General features: G+C 38.9%; 1 protein-coding gene across 1 annotated transcript; it reads left to right on the top strand.

Moving 5' to 3' along the window:
- The first annotated feature begins 1867 nt into the window (after window positions 1-1867).
- On the top strand, window positions 1868-26343 carry LOC101943065 (transmembrane protein 182-like). Its single transcript, XM_024103753.3, has 5 exons — window positions 1868-2176; window positions 4760-4877; window positions 7699-7797; window positions 16197-16334; window positions 24305-26343. The coding sequence occupies exons 1-5, from the start codon at window positions 2024-2026 to the stop codon at window positions 24532-24534; spliced, it is 738 nt and encodes a 245-aa protein (XP_023959521.1). The 5' UTR covers window positions 1868-2023; the 3' UTR covers window positions 24535-26343.
- The last annotated feature ends 33 nt before the right edge of the window (window positions 26344-26376 follow it).

Here is a 26376-nt window from a genome sequence, read left to right as displayed (position 1 = left end):
ACCATCATTCAGCTCCAGGCTATAGCTCAGGCCACATTGCTAACCTGCCCGTTCTGCTCCGCCAACAATGCCAGCCTCAACACCACTCCCGTGGCCTTCTTGCACATCTCCATGCCCGTTCCAGCCCCCCCCAGCTGTGAAACATTCTTCCAATACCTGTTTGTCTCTTTCATACCCTTCCTAAAAACTTATTTCTGTAGCATTGCTTCCACAGACTAGCCTGGGGAGAATTAATGATGGAGATATGGAGTACATGGCTATTCTAATGATTGTATTATCTCATTCCTGTAAACCTGCCCTACTTTCCTATTATGTTTGTAGCCTGCCATGTCTTTAGCTAGAACGTGGGCTCTTCTGAGCAAGGTCCTATCTTGCTTCTGGTTTCTATAATGGGCCTAGTGCACATGTGAACATAAATAATTATAATGAGACACCGCTCTTGACATTTTACATCCAGGAACCAGATATCCAATATGTGATTTAAGAGCTACTCCCGAATGAAATATTTAAGGAATAACCATGCAGATGACACAACCTATCATTATCATTTAAAAGTTACCATGTTCCTAAAACAAGACAGAATAGATGGCCTCACCTGCCCATATACCTCATTGGATGGCTAAATCTAGTCAAAAAGAACTTATTTACCAAGAAATCCCCAGATTCTTATTGTGAGTTCAGGTTCTCCTTTAGCACTTAATTTTAATGACTATATAAACAGATTCACAAATTAATCTGGCAACACACATTACTTTAAGTATAAAGAAATTGCTTTCTTCTGTATGAAGATGGGAGTCTGTTCTACTACTGAGCATCAGGCAGAAGATTGTGAACTAGTTTTGATATACTCAAAAGATATGATAGCTTGCATTTTCTCAGTAACATGAATTTCTGTCCCTGTGCCAGCACTGTTAGCATGTCACAGGAATATGGAAATTGCCATCCTGAAATTATTATTCTCCTAGTCTGGCATCCTGTCCCTCGCAGTAATCTATAACAGATGCTTCAGAAGAAGACAAAAAACATTAGCATCCAAATGAGAATGAACTCTCTACTCATTAAGGATTTCCCCATTTCTGAGGGGACATTTCCCTCCTGGTCCAGTTAGATGTTGGTGGGACAAATTAACACCATAGTTGTACTCCTTTATGTGGGGAGAGTAGAGAAGAGAATGTATTTTCAAGACCACCTAAAGGGATGGCCCAGTGTTGCTAGCTGTCCATTTGCATCTGATTTAAATGTCTATTTATGATTTGACTTAACACAGTCATATGGCATGATTATACTTGCAACAAAAGGTGGTACTGTATGAGCAGAATCACCTCTGAAACACAGAGACTTTAAAAGAGATATTGGCCAAATTTTAAATATTGCTTCTTGAATCTCTGCTTTTTTCATCTGAAATCAAGACTTGTGTTTTATTTTAATGGGAAGGTGAGAGCAGAAGGAATAAAGGAATAGTTTGGGGATGGTGGATGCGCCACCTTCATACTACAGTTGTGGCAGTGCAGCTAAAGATGTGCTGTAGAAGTGGCTATGAAACTTTCAGCTTTGACCATGCAGTTCACAGCCTCTCTGGCCACACAAACACAGAGCAAATATAAAAATAACCTGTTCATGCAGTAGGCGTTACTTGGACAATTTTACGTAATCAATCCATAGAAGCTGCTTGACATCAGTCCAATAACTGTTTTTCATGATAAGCTCTCCGCATTGCTTTTGTAAAATGAATGCCCATATGTTTATTTGGGAATCTTCATACCTTAGCTCTATAGATAGTTATAATGTTTCTTTAATACAACAGCTGTTTGGTTGTGCCAGCTCATTTGCTTTTATTAGTCCTTTTGCCACTGCAACTCAAACCAGTCATGAAACTCAAACCAGTCATGAAACGATGCTAATCTATGTCCAAAAATAGCAGCCTCTCTGCATACCCCTCCTCTCAGTCTCCCCTTCAAACGTTGGACATCAGTACTTTTATTCTTTTCTGAGTTTCAAGCTTACTACCTATTGTTGTTCCACCATGAAGGCTGGAATACCAGCCTTTATAGCAGGAATTCTTGGTGGCATTGGTGTTCTACTGTTTCTCATAGCTTTTGGGACAGATTATTGGCTCCTAGCAACAGAGACCTGTGGAATCTTTGAACCTGAAAATAAAACTCTACACACCACAAAGGTAAAAACTAGAAATCTTGTGATATTCTGCAAGTTAAAAAATACACTTTTAAAATAACTTGCTATAGAAATTTTTTAAACCAACACAAATGCTCTAAGTGTTGGTGCTGGTTGTTTTAAGCCAATGGTAATATGTGCTTATTGTATATACATTCAATGTATAAAAACTCAACTCAGCCTTACCTATAAAGTCACAACCTGCATCTCAATAAAGTGTATCATTGATAAAGACTTGAAGCAAAATATGCATAGGAAGCCATTATAGGAAACACTTCTGTATTCTGATAGCTATGGAGCAGAAAGTTGAAATGTGAAAATGTAATACATTTATTTGATGATACTAGCATTAGCCACTAAAGAGAAACCTGTATTATACTGAGCTTCATATAATAAAATGATATTTTATTGCTAACTTCTAAAATGGCTTTTTAGAAACCCTGATTTTAGCTGAATTTGCTTATGGTGAAACTGTTCAATAAATGCTATGAAATAACAGCTGGATCAGCTCTCTGATTTTTTAAATTCTTCTTAAAAATTTTCATGCTGGTCAATGTGTATAGTATTATTAACATTTTTCAGAAATATCCCTCTGTTATGCAGAATTTTCTTTAATGTCCAAACCAATTACGTTTGCTTTTTCTGTTTAATGATTCACTTTTGGAAAACTTTATGGTGTCAACAATAAGTGTCTTCAGTTCCAGGGTTTCATAATAAAGTGTAGCTTTTTGGCTGCATCAGCCATATTTCCAAATGACTCTTCATATAGAAAGCAGACATCCCAGCAGAAATCATTGTTGTATAAAACAGTATAATAAAGCTGAAGAGGGCAGAGAGCAAAAGTTTCACAGGCATAAAAGTCCAGCTCCATTTTGTTTCACTTAGAAATGACACATCAACATGAAAGGTTTCAGAATATTTTAAAATTACTCTGTTATCACTAGTGTGAAAAAGGTTCCGGGCTAGAAGTGTTGCACTGTCTTAAATAAAATAAACATCTCAAATATTCAAGATATGTGATTAGGCCCACTGTCTGCTTGACATAGGAAACTGGCCGAGGGATCCCGAAAGTGCCTGTCGAGCAGCATTCACTATTGTTTCTGAGGTTATCGTTTTTATTTTAATGAATGGTTTTATACTTGGATTATTGCTCTCTGCTATATGCTCCATGCTCTGCGCCCCCATAGACACATTCTCTACCCCTTTTTAAACTGGCAGGTCTACTTATGTCCATTGAGTGTCTTGATTGTATCTTAGCTATCAACAGTCATCAAAACTAGCGTAGATTTAACAAGTCAGCAGAGTCACTCTGTTGATGGCGTGTGCCTCTTGCACATCATTGCAGTCAAGGCTCATAGCTGATCCTGAAAGAAGCAGCTCTTCCAGATGAGCCAAGGGAGTGTGTCTCTGGTCAACCCAATAGGACCCGTGTATTGATATTTGGTATGTAAGGACTCCAGGGCTTGGAAAGCTTTTGTGATGTCTCTCTGCTGGGCCCCAACTACGTTTCTCCCCTTTGAAATAAGGGGGGCTGACCTTGAGAGATGCTGAGTGCCTCAAATCTCATTTAACACAATACTTTCCAGGAGGTGTTCTGCCAATCATAGGATCAAGCTCTATAGCAGTAATCTTGATGCTCCATCAAACTGTATTGGCTAAAGATAAGTGTTTTTAATTACAGCTTTAATTATTTTCCTAACAGGTTAACTCACAGCATAGACAGTACAGTCCTCCTGACATGACTTGTGTGTCATTTTTGTAGAACTTTCATACAAGTTACAATAAATGAGAAATTGGTGCAAATTAATCAAGATAAGTGTGTGTCAGCAGTCATAGTTGAACTCATGAGGAGACTGAATCGGCGGGTAGAAATCCACCTCTCGGGATTGTCGGGACGCGACAATCGATCCCTGAATTGACGCTCTTACTCCACCAGCGGAGGTGGGAGTAAGCACCGTCGACGGGAAGCCGCAGAGGTCGATTTTGCCGCCGTCATCACAGCGGGGTAAGTCGGCTGCGATACGTCGAATTCAGCTACGCTATTCACGTAGCTGAATTTGCGTATCTTAAATCGACTCCCCCCTGTAGTGTAGATGTAGCCTGATATAGACAAAGAGTAACTTCTGTCTGAGATAAACTAAGCACAGCTCCCACTGATTTGATCAGAGAGAGAGGGAGACCTTTTTGGGTCATCCAATAGAAGGAGTTAATGAGAGGTTTAGAGATGGTAGTAATTTTGATGCATAAAGACTGCAAGATGGGATCTGCACAGGATAAAAAATATCCTTCTTTCTCAGTGATCTGAAGAAATGTTTTACTTATCAGAAAGTTAGGAAAGCCGCAGATAAAGGCCTGAAGTCAATGGCATTCTGTATAGCCAAGGAGGTCTGTATTAATGGAGTCCAATTCAACATGCTAAAATGTTACTCTTGTTTGTAATTTTGACAATGCAACCCCCTCCATCCAAAAACACTCCCTCCCTCAAAAACTGACTTGCCAGCTTAGTAACTAAGCCAATAGTAAAGATGAATTCCATGTTATTTGTAGTTAATACATTTTCATAGGCTTGTGCTTTATTCTCTTGCAGGATGTGGTTTTGAGAGAGGTCAGAAAAGAGATCCTCACTTTTCACCATGAAGGTTTCTTTTGGAGATGCTGGTTCTATGGCGAGGATTATGAGGAGACCATATGGAACTTCTGGTTCAGTGAGTGTTACTGATATATTTTATAGCTTTGTTTAGCAATGTTTTAAGGGGCTGGATCTGACATCAATGGTAATTTATTATAGTGTCCATGTTGCTGTGATTATGGTTGTGTCAGCACTTCTATTATAAAGCTCTAATTCTACCAGATTATAATTGAGCTATAAAAATACAATCTGGACTGCAAGTCAGTGAGGGAGGTCTCTCCCAACTGAGAAGCAAGCTGTCTTTACATTTATTTTATTTTCCACGGAATCTGCGTGGCCATTTTAAAATAGGAGAAAACCCAAAGCTATCCCCAAATTCCCCCTGATCAGGACACTCTGTGCTCCATTTAACGCTGAAATTTTTGGTCTCAGATGGTCTTTTACAGTCTTCTAGGAGCATAGCAACTGACCCATTTTCTCCCTTTTTAAATAAAATCTTCTCCAACAGGGACAGAGCTCCCACTCATACCCCAATTGCTCATACCCCTATTCATGTAGTCACCAGAGGGGCTTGCTAGACTAGAACCCTGTGGCTCTCTGCCCTTTTATCTTTATTGTCCTATTAATGTCTTCATCCTATGAGGTATCCAGTGCCCTCAGTTCTCATTGACTACAATTTGTGGGGCACTCTGGCCAATGCAGGAGATGCTAAGCACCAGGTAGGATCAGACCCATATAAATCTGTGTGTAAATGCAATCAGGACACTTATTTTACAGCATTGTCTATTTCCCTTTTTTCATGGAAATTATGAGAATCAGCGCACCCACTAATAGTAAACACAGATGATAGCAAAATCCATCTTTTTGAAAGTACGCTAATTAGTTGGAAAACAACTTTAAGCAGAATGGAGAAGTCTAATCTTGCAAACCTCAGATTTGCCAGCTGGAATCCAGCTCATCTGATAGCTGTTAGGTGGTCCATGTGAAGTGAATTTGGTGGTCTCAGTAAGACAGGTGTTCACGTATAAAATAACTGCCATCACAGTTGACACTAACTAGCACCCTTTGTTGACAGTAGAGAAGCTAAGGACTGAATGGAACATGAAGACTGAGCTGTCTTTTCTTTCCTAGAGGTGGTTGGGTTCACTGGTGTGGCAGTACTTGTACTGCTGATGCCCCAGTTCTATCTGCTCTGTAGATAATTAGAGGGCTTCAGTGTCCCAGGCTACCAAAACCTTAGATAAACACTAAAAAGAATTTACTCAAACAGTCTCTTTAAAGCTTTAAAGTACTATATAAACATAGGCTTCTAAAGGTCTCCCAGTCATACAGTTAACTGTCATTCACACAGCCACCATTTTCTGTGACATCTCTCCTGGGAGGGCAAGCCCTCAGGCAGTGATGCCACCAGACCTTAATTTGTGCTGGGGCTTGCTGGAGCTCAGCCCCAGGAAATGGCTGAGATGAGCAGTTATGAGGGTTTGACTCCTGGATGGCCTCTTTTCTTGCCGGGCACAGCCTAGCACCTCTTCTGTCAGTTGTGCAAGGTGCGACCTGGCATGTACAGTGTGTGAGAGGTCATGCTGTGCGCTGGATGCCATTTTCAGTCCTGGAACCTCTTTCTTTACAAATTAAGCACTGAATGTCACCAAGATCTGCCTATCACTTTCAGGAGTACTGCATTAGGGTGGGGTATGGCACTTTATGGAATAACATCAGAGAAAATGAAACTGATGGGCATTCAAAGGCTGAGAAGAGTCAACAAAACAGACAACCAACTCTCAGATAGTTGAGTTATTCAATGTTCATCTGTGCCTGACGTTTCCTAAAGTGGTTAAGTCCCTCTCTAAACTACACGTAGTTTGATCACCACAAAATGCGATCAAATCATAGCAAATTTACCATATGATCATGAAGTTAACAGTGCAGCTCTCTCAGGAGCCGACAGTTAATTTACTACACGATGATCAACATTTCAGGTGATTCCTACTCTTTGTAAACTACTGTGTATTTTAGGATATGGTTGTCTCCATTATAAAATTAGTATTTGCAAGAGTTGGTTGAAATTTTTCATACAGAAAGTGTTTCTGATAAAAAAATGTCCTGAGAAGATTTACTACCCAATTGCATTACATGGGAATCCATGATATAATATAATGTTACGTGAAGTAAAATGATGAAATAAATCACCAGTTGGAATCCTTTTAATAACACTATTATTAGATAACTGGAAAATCTGTATTATTTCTTTAGGTATTTATTGTAATAGGATTGATCACGGCAAATTAGTTTGCTGCTATTGTGGATGTACTAATTAATTCAATAAGTATTCCATAATTAATTTAGTATGAACTAATGTCCACCTATTATAACTGTTCCTATGAGCTGGGGAACATTTAAAAATAAGTGGCCAATCATTAATTAATTCATTTAACATTAATTCTATTACCATTAATCACGATAAGCCTCAGTGGTATTAATATTGATGGGACACTTCCATTGTAATTGTGCTTTCCTTTCCCACAAACTGGAGATGCTATATGGTAGGTAGCTCTAGTATCCAAATTTTTTAATCACTTCTAGACAGTATGGAAAAAAACCTAGGCATGGGGAGAATTATTCTAATTTGAACAAATCCATATTCCTATGATTTTGTCTGGCTCAAGTTAATTTTTGAGGGAATTAAAACTGGCTGTGTAATGTTCTCAACTCCTGTTACATTCTATCAATCTCATTTTGCATTTAGAACATGTTTAACTTATACTTTACTCGTATCCCTTTTATCCCAATGAGTGTTTGGCAGGTTTTGCAGGATTGGACATTTTATCTGATTATAAAGGTTGTCATTTTGCATATCATAAAAATGAAATGCTATTTATTCTTCCTTTCTTTTTCAGCTAGCCAAGCACATCCCAAGTATTGCATGCATGGCTACCTGTTTCCTATGCCCATTGCTCTTGGACCTTTCCCACATCCTTCCTATGATGCAACCGCAGGTTGGTACTTAACCAGCTGTGTTCACCTCTTCTTTTCACAGGGATCCAATAGAGTGCTCCGATGTGTGGATCTGTACTGTAATTACCTTGGTGGCCTTGACCTTATTTCCTACCATTACAAACTTGCATGGGGGCATAAGAGAAAGTGGGGGCGCACACCCCTTTTCAGAGGCTATATAAGTTCTGGCCGCAGCTGCAGCCCCATAATTTAAGGAAGCAAAGGGGGCTGTGCTCCAGATGCTTCCCTCTGAGACCAACCATATAGAGGGTATGTAGGGAGTAAATGGAGCCAGGACTCCAGCCCCTCAATGCATGCCAGCCAACACAGCTATCCTACACCCTTCTAATGAATCTAGTAAATTACTTCTCTCCAGTACAACTCGTTCACCTGCACATCTACCAATGTGATATATGCCATCATGTGCCAGCAATGCCCCTCTGCCATGTACATTGGCCACACTGGACAGTCTCTATGCAAAGGAATAAACGGACACAAATCTGACATCAGGAATCATAACATTCAAAAACCAGTAGGAGAACACTTCAACCTCTCTGGCCACTCAGTAACAGATTTAAAGGTGACAATTTTGCAACAGAAAAGCTTCAAAAACAGTCTCCAACAAGAAACTGCTGAACTTGAATTAATATGCAAACTAGATACTGTCAATTTAGGCTTAAATAGAGACTGGGAATGGCTGAGCCATTACACACATTGAATCTATTTCCCCATGTTAAGTATCCTCACACCTTCTTGTCAAACTGTCTTAAATGGGCTATCTTGATTATCACTACAAAAGTTTTTTTTCTCCTGCTGACAATAGCTCATCTTAATTAATTATCCTCTTAGAGTTGGTAAGGGAACTCCCACCTTTTCATGTTCTCTGTATGTATATATATCTCCTCACTATATGTTCCATTCTGTGCATCCAATAAAGTGGGCTCTAGCCCATGAAAGCTTATGCTCAAATAAATTTGTTAACCTCTGAGGGTATGTCTACACTACCCACCGGATTGGCAGGTAGCGTTTGATCTATCGGGGATTGATTTATTGGGTGTAGTGTAGACGCGATAAATCGATCCCCGATCGCTCTCCCGTCGACTGCTGAACTCCAGCTTGGCGAGAGGCAGAAGCAAAGTCGACGGGGGAGCTGCGGCCATCGATCCTGCACTGCAAGGATGCGAAGTAAGTGATTCTAAGTCGATCTAAGATACGTCGACTTCAGCTACGCTATTCTCATAGCTGAAGTTGCGTATCTTAGATCGATTCCCCCACCATAGTGTAGACCAGGCCTAAGGTGCCACAAGTACTCCTGTTCTTTTTGCAGATAGAGACTAACACGGCTGCGACTCTGAAACCAGTACAACTGTGGCATCCTGGATACACACCCACTAATGCAACAGCCTTACTTGGACTACATGATAAAATCATGATCTAGTGCTCCTTTGTGAAGGGTGTTTTCCATAGGATCTTACCTCCCTTGCTATTAATCCCTCAACTCTATCAGGAATAAACTAACACACCATGGTAGAAAGCACACTAGGAACTCACACTTGGATAGGTCACTGGAAACTCTCTGTTATGCTTTATTAGAAACTCATGATGAAAGAGGTGCAACTGAATGCCAGCAACAAAAGAGCAGCTTATTGTTTTGTTGAGACCCCAGAAGCAAACTGCCCACCAGCAGGAATCTGTTATAGACCTGGGTCACACTGGTCTCCTTAGTATGAAGGCTCTGAATATAGACTTAAGGCTAGATAGATCATGACTTTATGATCCACCCTGAGTGAGGGGCAGCTGCAGCTGCACGGTTCCAGGAGCAGACCTGGGAACTGAATTGTGACAGAACCTGTTCCCCACTTGCTGCCCATCCCCAGGGAAAATTATTTCATCCCTTTATGCAGAGCAGTTTTCTCCCCCTTTATGGCAGATGGGGCAATTTCCTGCAATATTCTTGAAAAATCATGTTGAATTAAGTTTAGGTATATCTAGAATCTATCATATTAAATACAAAGGTTATTTGTTATTGTGAGGTCAGGATTGTATCTGACTGTCTAGGAGAGACGTAGGGTGTGAGCCCTGGGAAGTGTTATAAACTTCAAAGGACTATACTGAACAATGGGCCAGTCAAGAAAGGACTGTTGGACAAAGGTTAAGTGGTTTGCCTGGGGAATCTCAAGTGGGAGGTGAATGCAAATTCCCCACCTCCAGTTATGCAAAAAAGCAGCTTTTGGAAGCTCCATCTTACCTGCTCATGAAGATCCAAGGCCCAAGCTATATAAAGGCAAGATTAATCTATGTATAAGTGTGCTTGTTCTGAGCTAAGGCTGTTATGAATTTGTAACCACAGAAAACCCTTTTGTGGGGTTTGAAGGACTGACTCCTACCAGAGCCCTTGTGGAGATGGGGGGGTGATCTCTTGTTAAGCTGATTGGCAGGAGTGTAAGGTTCGTTCTTATTGTTTTTAACATGTTTTCTCTGTAATGCTTTTACCTTGAGAATAAATGTGTTTGCTTAGAAAGAGTTGTGTGGTAACCACACACGTTTGCTTAGAAAGGGCTGTGTGGGAAATTAGGCTGTTCATAGGCTCTGAAGAGAGAGAGCAAAGCACAGAAGCTGGATTGGTTAGGCAGTCTGACTTGTTGGGAGTATCACAGTGTAGGCAGGGAACTGTGCAGCCTGGAAAAACCCCAGTCAGAAGAGAGAGAGACATGGGGCTCTGCCCAAGAGAGCTGACAGCTGAGGGGAGCTGGAAGCCTAACAGTGGGTACCCTTGCTGGACTGTGGAGCGGGATATAGGTGCAGTTGCCCTGAACTGTGACGCCCCCTTCCCCTGCTTTGTTCAGCAGCTTACTCCAGCCAGCAAGTAAGTGTGGTGGAACCAACGGGTCCCTGCTTCTCACTGCTCTCCAACCCTCCTTGCCCTTTTCCTCCCAGGGAGGAGCATTGGGCAAGTAGCTCCTGCTCTCCCCAGTGCAACCGGATTTATGATCTGGGCAAGGAGTAATGAGCGTTATATTTACCCTTATTCCCCTGCATGGCAGAGTACTGGTGTGTGCCAGTCTAGCACTGAGTGATTCCCACAATGTCTGACTTAACACTGAATGAACTGTAGTGTTGTTGGGTTGGTTTTGTTAAAAGAAAAAGCACTAACAACTATTCTTAAAAGACCTACATTGGCAAAACAAAATGAGCCTTTACTAAAATAGGGAAAATCTGTTAAACCAACACATTCAAATTGATTTCCCCCCAGTGTTTTTCCTGAATTTCCATCCCCATATATTTTTGGATTTTGGCAATGAATTAGCTGCTGTTTGGAATTTGAATTTAATTGGTGGCAGAGGACAGAATTAATCCACTAGTCTTTTTTAAAATTAATTGATTTCTTTAAATAGTACACATCCCTCTGCTTTACCTCCTGGGACCCGGGGCAGGTGTACTGTACAAACAAACATCTTGACCTTTTCCTTAGCCTTTAGCAATATCGTTTTTTATGGGGAATTCATTAAAAAAATTTGTCTGGTTTTTTTTCTGTGCTGTGTATGATTTCTGCCCCAGGGAGCACACTGCAGTATAAAATGGATATGATGTGTTTGTTGACAGTAAAGTGAGTAGCACATTTCAGGCTCCATTGTAGACTCTGTATAAAAACACCATTGAGAGTTAGTTAAGTAGTAGTGTTTTTTTTTCTTTTTCTTTTTTTCTTACAAGAGACAGTCAGGGTTACCAGTTTCTGAATGATTTTACCAATGAACAGACTAACTTTTCTGAGCTAAATAAAGGGCCCTCTAGCCATCTGTTCCTGTCTGTCAGTCCTTGCTATGAAACAAACCCCTCAGCAGAATCTTTTCTGAGACTGACTTCTGAAAGGCTGTTAGATTACTTAAAGTGCCATGTGTGAGCAAAAATTTATACAAAGAAATATCTTCTCCTAAAACCCTGTCCCTTAGTCTATCTGAAAGGAACGTGTTACTCACCCCAGGACCTGTAAGATCATGTTGTTCTGTAGGAGCCACAGCGATAACACTAGAGAGGTGGTATGGGGATGTTCTCTGCATAGATTGTTAGCCAGAACTGTGTAGTTCTTGCCCCATGTTTAGCATTCAGTCCTTACGGTGTCCCTGTCTATAGAGTTAGTCTTAATTATATAACCACTCACATCCAGGTTTACAACGCTATTCCTCACCTCTAACATCAGGATGTAATAATGCTTATGTATACAAAGGGTGTTGAGAAGCTAACTTAATTCACTCTAAAGTATTTGAGATCTGCAGACAGAAAGTGCTAGTTAAGTGTACAGTATTGTTTTCTTTCAAGTAAGAAAGTATTTATATGTAAAATACCATAGAGCGGGAGGATGCCCAAGGAAAGAATGACTGACTATGGGCCATATCATAGTGAATAGAATGTAGCTCAGGGCAGAATTTGGGGTGATGTGTTGTTAAGGTATATACATGAATCATGGGATTTCTTTAAAGGTTCAAGATTCTTTTACTAAATGGATTCCTTGTCAGACTGGTTTAAAATGAGTAAAATGTGTCTGCTGTATATCATTTTTATTTCATGTGTGAATGAGGACAGAATTGCCCATTTTCTCCCGCTTAAGTCAAATGGTCATAACTGCTGCTCCACAGACACAGTGCACAAAATGGAAGATGATAGTATGAGGGGGTGGATGGCTGAAGAGATTCGTGGTGGGCTATGGAGCCTTTTCACCTGTTTGAATCTAGCCTGGGATTGTGGTATTCACTGAAAGTTATTCCCATCAGATGGTGTTCAGTGAAATATGTTGGTGATCAGGCCTGTTCTTAGTGGGAAAGTGCCCACTGCACAAAAACACTACGGTTGGCACTAACTAGCAATGTTGCTTGAAGTCATAGCAGAAAATTCAAGACTCAATGGGTCAAAGAATCTGAATCCCCTCCACTAGTTGTGATCCTTTTGGTTCAGGAGGGAAGGCAAATTAGAGCACTGAAAAGCTTGCACTGCTGCTTTCTGTGTTTCACCTGCTCTGTGGGTAAATATGGCTCAATTCTCCAGGATCATGAACCTGGCATCTTTAACTAATGCTAAGTAAAGGGAGGGGATGGCGGGAGAAAAGAGGAGATGATTCTATGTCTTTGAGTTTAGTTTCCATTTCTTTCTTTCCTACCCCAAGCTTGTTGCTCTCCCGCAAAGCTTGTGCCATATTTTACCCTGGCAATCAAAATCCTTTTGTGCCAGGCCTTCCTGACACACCCATTGGAGTTCTGCTATTCATCCTAGGCCCATTACACTGCTCTACAGCCAAAATGCTTCTGAAATAAATGTAGTCAAACTTTACTAATTCTGGGTCACTGAGAACGAAAATGATGCTTAACATTGTTGATTGGCTCTAGTTTTCAAGATATGCTATTGGGTCAGTATATACGACCCTTGACTTGGGAATGGCGGAGGATAAGTGAGTTCTAAAGGGAAGGGATCTCAATTTAAACCAGAAATGACTAAAATACATCTTTGACTGGATCTGTGAATAAATCTATGACTGGGTTTGGACAGTACTTGCTTTTTAGGCAAAACAATGAATGATGCAATCTGAAGCTGGTATTGCATCATACATGATATGAATTGCATCATGTTATTCCTAGAAGTCATGGATGATGCAATCATAACGAAGCTTACATCACTCTGCTGAACAAATTGCCTTATATCAGCTCTAGAAATCATACAGTGTCGTGCTCTCTTATTTGTCAGTGTTTGATTTTGCAAAGGGACACATTTCTGTTTTGCCAAAGTGAGCAGAGATGCCTCTTACTTGTGTGAACAGTGCAGATAACTTCTGCTATGTTTGTGGTGAAGTGACTTTTGCATCACAAAAGCGCAGTATAACCACTATGGTTAAGAAAGCCTATCACCTTTATTTTGGCTGCAAAACTGGAGATCAGGACAAGAGGTGGGCCCCACACATATGCTGCAACACTTGTGCAACAAAACTTCGCCAGTGGTTGAACAGGAAAAGGAAATCTATGCCTTTTGCATCTATGCCAATGATTTGGAGAGAGCCAACAGATCATACCAGCAATTGTTACTTCTGCATGGTGCCTCCAGTTGGGAAAGGTGTGTCAAAGAAGAAAAAGTGGACTGGGCATTATCCAAACATTCCATCAGCTATACGCCCAGTACCCCACGGAGAAGGACTGCCGGTTCCTGATGCACCAGAATCATTCTCACTTGAGTCAGACGAGGAAGAGGAAGAGGATGAAACGTCTGGTCCTGAACCATCCATGTCACAGGACCCACATTTTCTCCCATCCTCCTTGTCTGAACCACACCTCATAACACAAGGTGAACTGAATGACCTTGTCAGGGATTTGGAACTACCCAAGAGTAAGGCAGAGCTGTTGGGCTCCAGACTACAGCAGTGGAATCTCCTGGCAGGTGATGTTAGGGTTTCCATGTTCCGTGACCGTCAAAAGGATCTTGTCCCATTCTTCTTCATGGAAGGTGATCTTGTAGCCTGCAACAACATCGATGGTGTGATGGCAGCCCTCAACGTCATTCACGATCCAGATGAGTGGAGACTGTTCATTGATTCATCGAAGACGAGTCTTAAAGCTGTTTTACTGCATAATGGCAATGTTTTGCCATCAATTCCAGTTGGTCATGCAGTCCATATGAAGGAAACCTATGACAACATGGAACAACTTTTGAGGTGCATAAACTATGACCAACATCAGTGGCAGCTTGGTGGCGATTTGAAGGTTGTTGCTCTCTTGCTTGGTCTGCAGACTGGATACACAAAGTACTGCTGTTTTCTCTGCAAATGGGATAGTCGTGCAAGAGATTCCCACTACATCAAGAAAGATTGGCCACTCTGACAGTCATTGGAGCCTGGGAGGAAAAGTGTTCAGCATCCACCACTTGTTGAATCAAGGAAGATTTTGTTACCACCCTTACACATCAAGCTGGGTCTGATGAAGAACTTTGTCAAGGCCATTGACAAAACACAAGCAGTTTTCAAGTACCTCCATGGAAAATTTCCAAGGTTAAGTGAAGCTAAGATAAAGGAAGGTGTCTTTGTTGGTCCTCAGATTCGTGAACTTCTTCGAGATGATGCATTTGATCATGCACTGCGTGTCAAGGAAAAGATGGCATGGAAAGCCTTCCAGTTAGTGGCAATAAATTTTCTCGGAAACAACAAGGCAGACAACTACAGGTTGTTGGTGGAAAACCTCTTCAAGGCATACAAAAGCCTTGGTTGCAACATGTCACTAAAGATACATTTTTTGCACTCTCATCTAGATTTTTTTCCACCAAACTGCGGAGCAGTGAGCGACGAGCACGGCGAGCGATTTCACCAGGACATTGCAACAATGGAGAAACGCTATCAGAGCAAATGGAGCCCATCAATGCTTGCAGACTATTGCTGGACAGTGACAAGAGATGTTCCATTTAATGAATACAAGAGACAAGCCAAGAAGCGCCGAGTAGACACTGAATTGGACTAAACTGTGTACATAATAGTTTTTTGCCTTTTGTTTCCTAATAAATTTTATTTATATAACCCTTTTGCTGATTTTTAAAGTGTTACATAAACAGGACAAGTATCAGAGGGGTAGCTGTGTTAGTCTGAATCTGTAAAAAGCAACAGAGGGTCCTGTGGCACCTTTGAGACTAACAGAAGTATTGGGAGCATAAGCTTTCGTGGGTAAGAACCTCACTTCTTCAGATGCAAGTGAAGAAGTGAGGTTCTTACCCACGAAAGCTTATGCTCCCAATACTTCTATTAGTCTCAAAGATGCCACAGGACCCTCTGTTGCTATAAACAGGACAGGTGAAATATTATCATGTAAAGCAACCATAAACACATGAAAAGACCTAGGTTTACAATTTATGATTAAAACTCTACTATCTACACAATATACATAGACATAAAATGTAAAAACTTAAATATCTTAGAAACAGTAGCCAATCAGTTGTTTTAATTGTCATATTTGAATTCAGCACATCAAAATACATAATAAATAGCACATTTTATCTCTGAAGCAGACGACTTCTCAAAAATTGTAGACCAGTGTTATTTATGGTATGAAGTACATGACAAATAAGCTAAACCTTTACAAGTGCTGGCCATATGGTAAATCTGAGGACACTAGGGAGCTAATAACATGCCTGATACAACTCTTCTCAACAAGAACAACTCAATAAGTCTAATAAAATATTTAAAAATTGTTCATAATCCTGATATTCATTACAGCAAGGTTATTATTTTTATGGTTGCTGAAACTGGACTTATATGCGTCAGTTTCACACATTCTTCTGACAATTGATCTGATTATGTGGGTTTCCTTTCCTTTCCTTTCCTTTCCTTTCCTTTCCTTTCCTTTCCTTTCCTATAACTTTATTCTTTCCCATTGTACAGTGTACAGAGGTTTCTGGACTGCATTCATCGTACTAGCTGTCGCTGCCAGTCTGGTGGGAGGATTCCTGTTGGTGTGTGGTGTGCCCTTTTTCAATGCTAGATTCTATAAAGTAGGAGGTGGATTCCTCATCACATCTGGTAAGCTGCCAAGTCATGGTAATTGGATATACTAGCGTCTGGAATGCTGAAACCAAGTTTCTCTTTGTGTGTGTGTGTGTGTATGAAAAGGGTAGGAACTCTAATCATGAGGAATGACAGTAGAAAGATATGAGCTCTGGTAAATTATGTATGAAAATTTAAGCACTGACTTTGGAGAAACTGTATTTCCTCTCCACTCTAAAAAATGAATTTTGTTCAATGAAGTTTTAGAAAGATATTGCTTTGCCATAAAAGACTTTACTTTTCAGAAATGCATTTTTTTTCTTCTTGTGTAAGGCTCCGATTTTGTTATGCAATCCACTGGGAAAGACCGCTGAGCCTAGATGGAGTCTATGACCATTGTATTATTGGACAGTAATTAGCTAGGCCCCAGTCCTGCAATGCAATCTTCTAATTTGGACCACTGTTGTATATTGCCCTCAACAGTGGACAGAAATAAACATTTATACACTATTAATAAAAATCCACTGTGAAATAAAACTAGAGGGACACATTCAAATAAAATCTGAAAATTATATAAAGCAGCATCAAGTCAGGAAAATGAACTAGAAACATTCATTTATTCACCCTTCATGGTAATCTTATGAATCACTCCACTGTAGTGTTATTAGAACCTAGAATGACAAGACATTTTTTCTCTTTCTCTTTTTGGGATTGGTGGGATTATTTTGGGGGGATTTGTTGGGATTGGTGAATTTGTTTAACTAAAGTAAATCATTGTTTTAAACCTTTGTCCAAAAATCATAAACCTTGTAAGCAGACAAAAGTTTGGTTAACTTCTCTTTATATATATGGCACTCTTTGTGGGATCAGGGAAAACCAATGGAATTGTCTTAATTTTTTTCAGGCCCTAATTCATTAAAACACTTAAGCACATGCATAACTTGCAGCATGCAAGTAGCCATTTGAAGTCATTGGGAAATACTCTGTGAAATAGGCCACTATTTCAAAAAAAGTTGAATAGATTTTAAAGGAAGTAAAATTCTGTACTTAAAAAAGAAGAATAAAACTAACTCACTACATTTCACTGTTGGTGTTTTATTATAGTCTTTAGTTGACAACTTTTTCATTAAAAGCCAGGACATAGAATTTCACAGTTCTTAAAAAACCTGATTGTGCACCACATAACCTCTTGGCTTTCGCCAAAGATACTTCTCTTAAATAAAATTTATGCTAATGCTGTCTCAATTTAAGCAGCAGTCATTATTATTACCTATCATTAGACTAAATCAGTTCCTTAGGAGCTGTCCTAGGTAAGCAGATTTCTTGTTAAGTGATTTATCACTATACAGGTGAGTCTCATCTTACGCGGGGGTTCCGTTCCGCGGTTAGCACATAAAGCGAAAACCGCATATAGTCAAAATTACATTGAGTTGAATGGTGGGCGGAATCACCCGCACTACAGGTACAGTATTAAAATTGTTATTTTTCTCTTTTTTGTTTTGTTTTTGTTTTTGTTTTTGCTGACCGCGTAAAGCTGAAATCGGGCATGTTAAATGCACGTAAGATGCGACAGACCTGTATTTTTTATGCAAACGAGAACCGAAAGAAGGGACAACCTTGTAAAAGTGATCATTCTTGTGACATTTCCAGCAAGATTTACTCAGTGGTTCATCAGATGATTTTTGATAAACATCCAAAATGTTTGTATTCGTATTGAAACTAAGTCTCTAAAATATTTGGAATGCATTGCTCAGTAGTTATTTTCTTTGTTTCCATAAAATTTAATCCATTCTGAAAATATCTCGGTTTTTGACTCTCTATCGTTTGGATGGCAGGATTTGGTCTGATGGTACAAGAGGAAGCTGGCATTGCCTTCTACTCGTGGCTTGAAGCTCAATTTTAATTAACCTTCTTCACAAAATGCTCTATCTTCTCAGAAGTGTGAAAACATTTGTAATTGATAGAGAGGAGTGTAGTCTAGTGATTAGATTTTGAGATTAGAAATCAGGACTCCTCAGTTCTACTCCTGCCTCTGCCACCGATTCCCTGTGTCCTAAGGAAAGTCATTATTTCATCCTTAACCTCTGTGTGCTTCAGTTTACTCTGATAAGACTTTCCTACCTCAGAGGTATGTTAGGAGGCTTAGTTAATGCTTGTAAAGCAATGTGAGATTCTTTCCTGGAAGACTCCTAATCTAACATAGATGTAAATATGCTGCAAAGCACTTTATTTTTTTGTAAATCAGATATTCCTAAATTTCTCTTGCAAAGCAGAGATTTTACCTTGTGCATTTATTATTTATTTAGATTGACAGGACCGTAACGGGTGACTGTCTCACACTCTAGATACCCCTAACAACTACCAGTAATTAAAAATGCAATCTATGCCATCAGTATCATCTATAGAACTGAAAGCTATACTTTAAAACACACACGGCAGGAAAGAGAACCTAAAAGATGGCTTGGCTGTTTTCCTTGAGGGCAGTACTGGCACTGAAGATGAAGCCCCATCTCTAAATTATTCCATTGGCACCAGCAGACTGTGTGTCCCTACACTGCAGGGGAAATTCAGTGTTTCACAGTGAAGTTTTTATCATCCCATTGGATTCCTTGGGTTTGCTTTCCAAGAAATGGCTCTCATTATTTACTGTACTTTCAGAGGATGAGTCTGATAGCCTGCCAGCTACCATAACAAATCTTGTGCTCTGTGGGTGGTAGTCTTGAGAGCGCTTTCAGAAGAACCAGCTCATTTTGCTTGATTTATTCTGAAGGATAACTCAGTAGATAGAACCGGAAACTGCTTGACGTTTATTGCTAGTTTCATTTGTAGATCTTTTCCCCCAAAGTTTAACAGTTGTCCTTGCCAACCTGCTTCCAAAAATGACTCAACCACACAAGCAGCTAACCAGGATATCATCTTTCTTTCTAGAATTTGACATGCTGTCAATAGTTTAAAGGCATCCTCTGGGAAGAAAGACACTAACCGATGGCTAGTTTTCACTTGTTTCAGTAGTCAGACAACGATGTAATTAATTATAATTACTGTGTCACACTAGGGCTGGGTGAATACTGCAAAATATTTTGTGAAAACATTGTTTGTATTTTGACATAAATTCATTTTGACTGTATTTGTGCCCTTTCTGTTTCGGTTCCCATGGATAATTTAGCAAGCAAGTTTAATGGTAAGAACGTATGAGTCTGATCCAAAGCCACTGAAGTCAATGGTAGGCTTTCCATTGACTCTAGTGGGCTTTGAATCAGGCTCTAAAATGGTAGGGTTAAGAGAACACGTGACCTGTTGCCCACATGCTGAGTTGAGGAGAGGCAGGGAAGGGATTGTTGGGGGAATAGCAAAGACCTGCTGCAAACAGTAGAGCTGTGAGACCTTCTCAAAGAAAAGATCAAGAATACTTGATAATGGAAAGTATTTGGCAACCTAAATATAGGGGTTGGTACCAGCTCCCCCATAACAGAACAAACAAATACACAATAATTCAATACGTCTATATTTTTCTCTCAGCCATTCAGATCAGAATGTTATTATACAGGATTCCAAATATTGTTGTGTGATTCCAGCCTGTTACATTTTTACACAAACGACCTGAATATTTTAACTGTGGAACATTTCTAATAACCACTCTTCAATTAAGAGGAACCATTCCAATGTTATAAGGTAATTCTACTGTGAGCAGGATGTCTGAGGTTTTGTGTGTGTTAATCTGTTCTGTAATACTAGTTTATTGCAAAATTAACGACGAACTCTATGCCAATCTTATGGCTGGAATTCTTTGTATTTTATACTCTAATTCCGTTTTTCCAAAACGAGAGCTCCACATTCAGCAATCACCAAGTATTTTGTTTATAATGCATGTATTTTGTAAGACAGGTGAAAGTCAGCAGTCCATTTTCTTACCATAAGGTTCTTAAAAAAACTAGTAGTCTAGAAGGTGAATGAGACACGGATAGTTAAAGTTCAGTTTTCCTATAACTAGCAGATTGAATGAAAACTCTTTAGCTTCCAAGGAATAAGAGTTAGAGATTGAGTTCTTTCATCTATCCCTACAATTACCTGCTATAAAGGTGTCACAAGCATATAAAACAAGAAAAAGAAAGACACAGAGTTAGACTTCAATTTACTTACAAAGTGCTACTATCCTTTAGAGTGGGAAGACACAGAGTCAGGGGTTAGTTGTCTTGCAGTTAGCCCCTAGCTGGTGTCATCAGGGTATGAAGGAGAAAGATTTAATGCCACAAGTTCAATTTTCTTGCAATTAGCCACTCCCCAGAAGATGCCATTGACCTCATCAGTACTGCGGCTGAGTTTCACAGTTAATTTTTTCCATACCAGCCTAATGAATAGAGGCAGAGGGAGAAAAAGAAAGAGATCACTCTGCTAATTTTCTAGCCAGCAGAAACCACAGAGCTATTAAGAGGAGTATATGGACTGTCTCATTTGACATGCCTGTCACTTATACTTACCAGAACCCAACACACAACAGCAGAGACAACACTGCTGCATGTGTAAGCAGGAAGATTGTCTGGTTTAGTAATCTCCTACCACTGCGCTCTGCCATCTTGTCCCCACACTTCTAAATACTGTATTAACAAAAAGCCTAACTGCAGCAAAACAATCCCCAATCCTTAACTTGACCCCCAAAGTGGCTCTTTTATTTGCTACAGTACATAGCCAGGCTCCTCATTTCATCTTTATTATGCAAGTGGCATATAGCTTTTTACAGGCACTTGCGTAAATGTCAAGGGTCTAAGGGTCTGATCAATTTTTATTCATCCCAGTTTGATTTCTGCAGTTAAAATCTTAGGACTTCAATGTCCCAGTGACCTTTTTGTTCCTTCTGATGGCATCCTGAGGCAGGGGTGTTAACTCCAGTTTCAGTTCTCTGCACTTCCTCTTCTATTTTCCTATTCCATTTGTCCTCTTCATTTTGTCTTCTCATTACTGTGACTGTGTAAATTCCAGGGACTCTTCTCCACCTCATTTGTAATTATTCTGATGGAGAAATTGCTTATTTTACTCTCTTTTTTTGTCACATTCAAAGAGTATGAAATTGTTCTTAATTTAGATTCCATTGTTAGTCTGGTGCCATCATCTCCAATACTTTGTTTAATAACAAATCCTGAAGTGTGAAGAGCTGGTGCTTTTTCTAGTGAGGACTAAGGAGACACTTTCCTATTCAGCACTCTGGGAACCTGAATGTTGGATGTCATTCCTCTTCATTGGCCGCTCATGCTTTCCTATGTTGTTTATCCAGTCATCATCCAATGATAGTTATTTTCTTTCATCTTTATAGTGAAGGTATGAAATTTTCTTCTGAATATGTATATTAAAAGAGAGTAGATACAAGCTAGCTCTAAATATGTATGTTAGCATATCACTGTCCAATGCCCCTCAGGAATATATTTTTTTATTTAGGTCTATTAAGGTAGATATTGTATTTTAATAAGATATGAATTGATCTTAAGAAGGATGCTTACTGAGGTTCAGTTATTATCCAATTAATTTAATTTTAAATTACATTAACAATAAAGACTTAATTACATTCTTATCAATATATTGTATTTTGTGAAGAATGTGTGACTATTAATTTATACATACAGTAATTTCCTTATAGCAAGATAATTGGTATTTTAAGCATATAACTGTCATATTCCATGTAAATTACTTATTTGCGACGCTTAATTTAAAGTGCTACCAAAAATTATAATGAACATATGGGTATTAGAACAGATAGCATTTAACTCCTTGACAGCCAGTCCCAATAGGCAAAGGGCCTTTTCCTTATAAGTCTAAAACATTAGAAAAATATAGCACTCCCCCAGTATGTTCATAGGTTCTAATTCTAAGGTACTGGAGAGATGCTCTGCAATTTTAAAAAAAGTAAGACAAATCTAATGACTTAGCGTTCATTCATACATACACACACATTTTGTATATAACACAGTGTGACTTAGCTGAAGATTATTTTGGATCCTATATATCTTCATATAGACCTTCTGTTAGGCTTTGATGCAGGAAAGCACTGAAGCATAATCTGACTCATTACATTTCTTTATTTAATGCTAACTGTCATTGGCTTTACCATTGAAAAGGCACCTCTTACCTACAGTTAGCATACAGCAGTATTTGAGGTGATCTAGGTTATTTCAAATCTGTGGTATTTTACAAAACTCTGTGTGATAATGTTGACTGTCTAATGGGGACCACTGCACTAATTGTAACATAATAAAAAATATGTTTCTATGATATTTTGGAGCATGACATGGCCGTGGGCTAAACTAGAGTTTTGTGACAGTGGAAGGGGTCTCCTCTTTTTCAAATAATCCAGCTACATGATAAAGATGGGTCATACTTTGGAATCTTAAGTCTCCATCTTTTGAATTTGGGGAAGGAAGTTTCTGATTAGAATACCTGGATGTGAACCCGTTCTGGGTTGGATCCAGATCTGGTAGGCAACTATTTTCCAGTTCTGTTTCAGATGCAGCTGGAATCTCACGAAAAAGCTGACCTCGTGGTGTTTTCCCCATTTATGAATGTGGAAATCTAATGAGATCACTAGGTCTCATCTGACGTTTTGAGCCAAAGTATTTTAAAAACACCTTGCAAGATTTTTGTGGCAACAAATAGGAGCACAATTTCAAAACCTTCTCCTGATGTGGCAATGAAGCTGAATACTAACTTAACCCAATATCCAGATCTGACTGTGATCTTAGTCCATTTCTGGCAAGTGGCTGTAGAGGAGGCTTATCAAGATATTGCTTGAGGATATGGGTAATACTCCCCCAAAACTGTACCATCCCCCAAGAATTCCTACCTTCATAGACATTTCTAGCTGTGGTCTAAAGTATTTATTTATTATTATTATTATTATTATTATTATTATTAAACAATCTACCTGAGATTATGTAGAGTGGTTTTACTTGACTTTTCTATGTTCTTATATTGTATTTCCTAGTGAAATACTATCTTCTAGGCCCAGTGTCATGTGTTTTTTTCGATACTTTGTTCCAATGCTTAAGAAAACATCATACAAGATGAAAAAAGGCAGTTCACCAGAGCTTGTAGCAGCCACTGCACTTGGTCTATCCATCATGGATTCTGTTTTCTCTGTCCGGCCACGGAAGTAACTACAGAGCAATGTTATGCAAAATGATTCTCACCATCAGTAAATTCATAGCCCCAAATTTTTGCATTTCTTGTGGAAAGCAAAGCCAGTTCTGGCTGGAATGTCTGATTTGTTCTTTTCGAGAAAATAAAAAGAAGTTTTTTTGTTTTCATCTTGGCCCATGTTTCATTCCACTCTTGCCAGGCAAAAAAGCCTCTGATGAAAATGGAAATGATACACATTTTTCCAAATTTGGATCAAATATTGCAAAATTTATCCATTTTTCAAAATTAACATGGCTCTAGATCCTGTTCCCACTGAAATCAATGGGAGCCTTGCAATGGCAATGAGTGAGTAAAATGGGAAGACCATATTAAGCGTCACTTGTAAAGACGCACTGCACAGAGCCGAATTTCACCCAGTGAGAGTAGGCTCAGACCCCATACAGTGCTATCCTAGGGGCAATTTTCTAACTAATATCCAGCACTAGACTCTCATATACGGGAGCCAAAAAGTGTGGCCTGAATGACCAAAACTGAGTGGTGAGTATGTTTTTATGTAAATGTTCCGTTGATTCAAAGTAAAAACATACTTGGGAATTTCTATTTATTATAAAACGTAATCAGATCTTATAAATATAAATAATCTGATATAACATTTTGCACTGTTTTAAAGAAAAGAAACTCTTTACAAAGTTTGCTGCATAGTTTGAAAAGCTCAAATGCCCGTTTTTCATATTCAGTCTATTTAGTGAATGACAAGCAGCTTTAAAAACGAACACTGACATAGCGCCAGTAAAAATTCATAGACAGTATTTTGTTAATTTTATTAATGATTTCATATGCTGATCACACTTGGAAAATAATCGATCTTTGTCTCTTTTCAGGAGGTTTATTTTTCCTGCTCATATTTCTCTTTGTGATGTGGAAGGAGTTTGCAGCTGATCTCCAGAAATACATACTTCTGGAAAGAAGTGAAAAATGCATGGACGATGACCCTGTAAATGTGTATTATGGATGGTCATTTATGTTTGCTGCAGCTGGGGTTCCCTTGGTTTTACTTTCTGGACTTCTCTTTTATCTTGTTGGCCGAAGCATTCTGCCGGCAGTGGAGTAAACAAGCTGTTCGGCTGAAAAATCCTCTGAGAAGATCTTTGAAACCACTTGAAAATGAGGACATAACTGTTTGGGGGACTAGACAATTTTTGTAGCTTAGGTGCTTGATCGAGGGTCATTGTTAAATGATGCTAAGGAACACTGGAAATATAAACCCAGTCATTTCAAATAGAGCTGATTCTGAACCAAAACCCCAGTGCCAAAATATCCAAGTAGCTTTCCCATCCTTATCATGGGAAAGACCAAAGGTCCAGATACAAACATGTAGACCTGTAAAAACATAAATGTTCAGATTCAGACCCAATTTTTTCAGCTCTGATTCAATTCTCACTTCAAAGTCAATGTAATACTCTTCATTTTGTAATAGACTGGGCATATCTAAAACCTGGCTGTGGGATTCAATATTTATAAATATTCAGCGGAATAGGGATAGTATTTTGACATTCTAGCACCCTCATTTCTTGTTAAATGTAATCAAATCTGGCTATGATGTCTTTTTGTGAAAACTAATTAGGATCATTTTTTGAGCGAGCAAGCTCTCATTGACATTAAAGGACAACTATTACATGGCTTTTAAATACAACAGGAAAATGATTTGTCAGGAAGGTACAAGAATTTTTTGGCTCCTTTTAGGTCCCAAACCTGCAAATACAAATGCACATACCTAACTTTAAATATGTGAACAGCCCTCCACCTGTTACATGCATAATAAAAACATATGATTACTATCATTTATCAGTTATTTATGGTATTACCCACTGTGTGCTAGGTGTTTTCCAAACACTCAAGAAATATTGTCGCTGTGAAGAGTTCACAGTCCTAGGACAGAGAAGTAGACGGAATTTAAAGAAATGGGAATGGGCACAACAATATTATTATTAGTGTTTGTTTGTTTCAGTAGTGACTTGAGGCCAACTGAGAACAGGCTCCCGTTGTGCTAGGCGCTGTACAAACACAGAATAAGAAACGGTCCCAAATAAGCAGGTAAAAGATTTTAAGTGTCTGGATTTACTCAAGTGCATAAAGTTTGCAGGTTAGTTACAGTAAAACGTGCTAATTTGAATGCACTGTATACAAGACAATTGAGATCCAAAAGGCAAACTAGTTTATATTTGTACTATACATGAGGCTTTGTAAAAATATTGGAGTAATGACAAGATTTGGTGCTGTCACTATGTGTTTTGGGTTTGATCTCAATGCTTTGAAGTAATTTTTGCTAGGCCCTTGCTTGTTTTAACAATTTGCATAATGTTTGAATCAAACTTACAAAATTATGTGCTGAATTCATGAATGCCATTATTTGTACTAAACATATATCTTTAAGCTATATGCCATGCAATTGACTATATGTAGTTAATTAATAATGTGATGTAAATCTCTTTGTAGAATGCAGTGAAAATTGTTGGAGGTATACATTATTTATTATTACTCTTCCTAAAATATTTTTAAAGTCGCAGGAGCAAGTTCTAATCACTCATTTACAAAATCCATGGTATGTATAAAATGATAATTTGTAATTCCAATGTAAAAAATAATGAATAACAGACTTGTTCTGTAGTTCTCACTTAAGTAAAACTCTCATTGATCCCCATTAATGGGAGCTTTGTTTGAATAAGGATGGAGATAAAAAATATCTCTTATCCTACTCCAGCAAATAGATATTTCATGACATTTAGAAATACACAGATATTTAAATGTTTTATTTGTCAATTTTAAAGGTTTTTTTAATTATATTCATTAGAGTTATGCTTGTGCCCCATCGGTTCTTCAGGTGATAATTTCTCACTATAAATTCTCTCTCTTTGGATAATTTTTGTCATTTAATTATCTAGTCAGTGGGAAG

The sequence above is a fragment of the Chrysemys picta genome, chromosome 9, assembly GCF_011386835.1.
Source record: "Chrysemys picta bellii isolate R12L10 chromosome 9, ASM1138683v2, whole genome shotgun sequence".
Taxonomy (NCBI): Eukaryota; Metazoa; Chordata; order Testudines; family Emydidae; genus Chrysemys; species Chrysemys picta.
This window is presented reverse-complemented; position numbering and strand designations above follow the sequence as displayed.

Bases quoted from the DNA above. Each gene is read 5' to 3' on its own strand.
- LOC101943065 (XM_024103753.3), top strand. From the start codon at position 2,024: ATGAAGGCTGGAATACCAGCCTTTATAGCAGGAATTCTTGGTGGCATT. The intron at 7,798-16,196 runs GTTGGTACTTAA...CCCATTGTACAG, and splicing joins TTCCTATGATGCAACCGCAG to TGTACAGAGGTTTCTGGACT. The intron at 16,335-24,304 runs GTAAGCTGCCAA...GTCTCTTTTCAG, and splicing joins TGGATTCCTCATCACATCTG to GAGGTTTATTTTTCCTGCTC.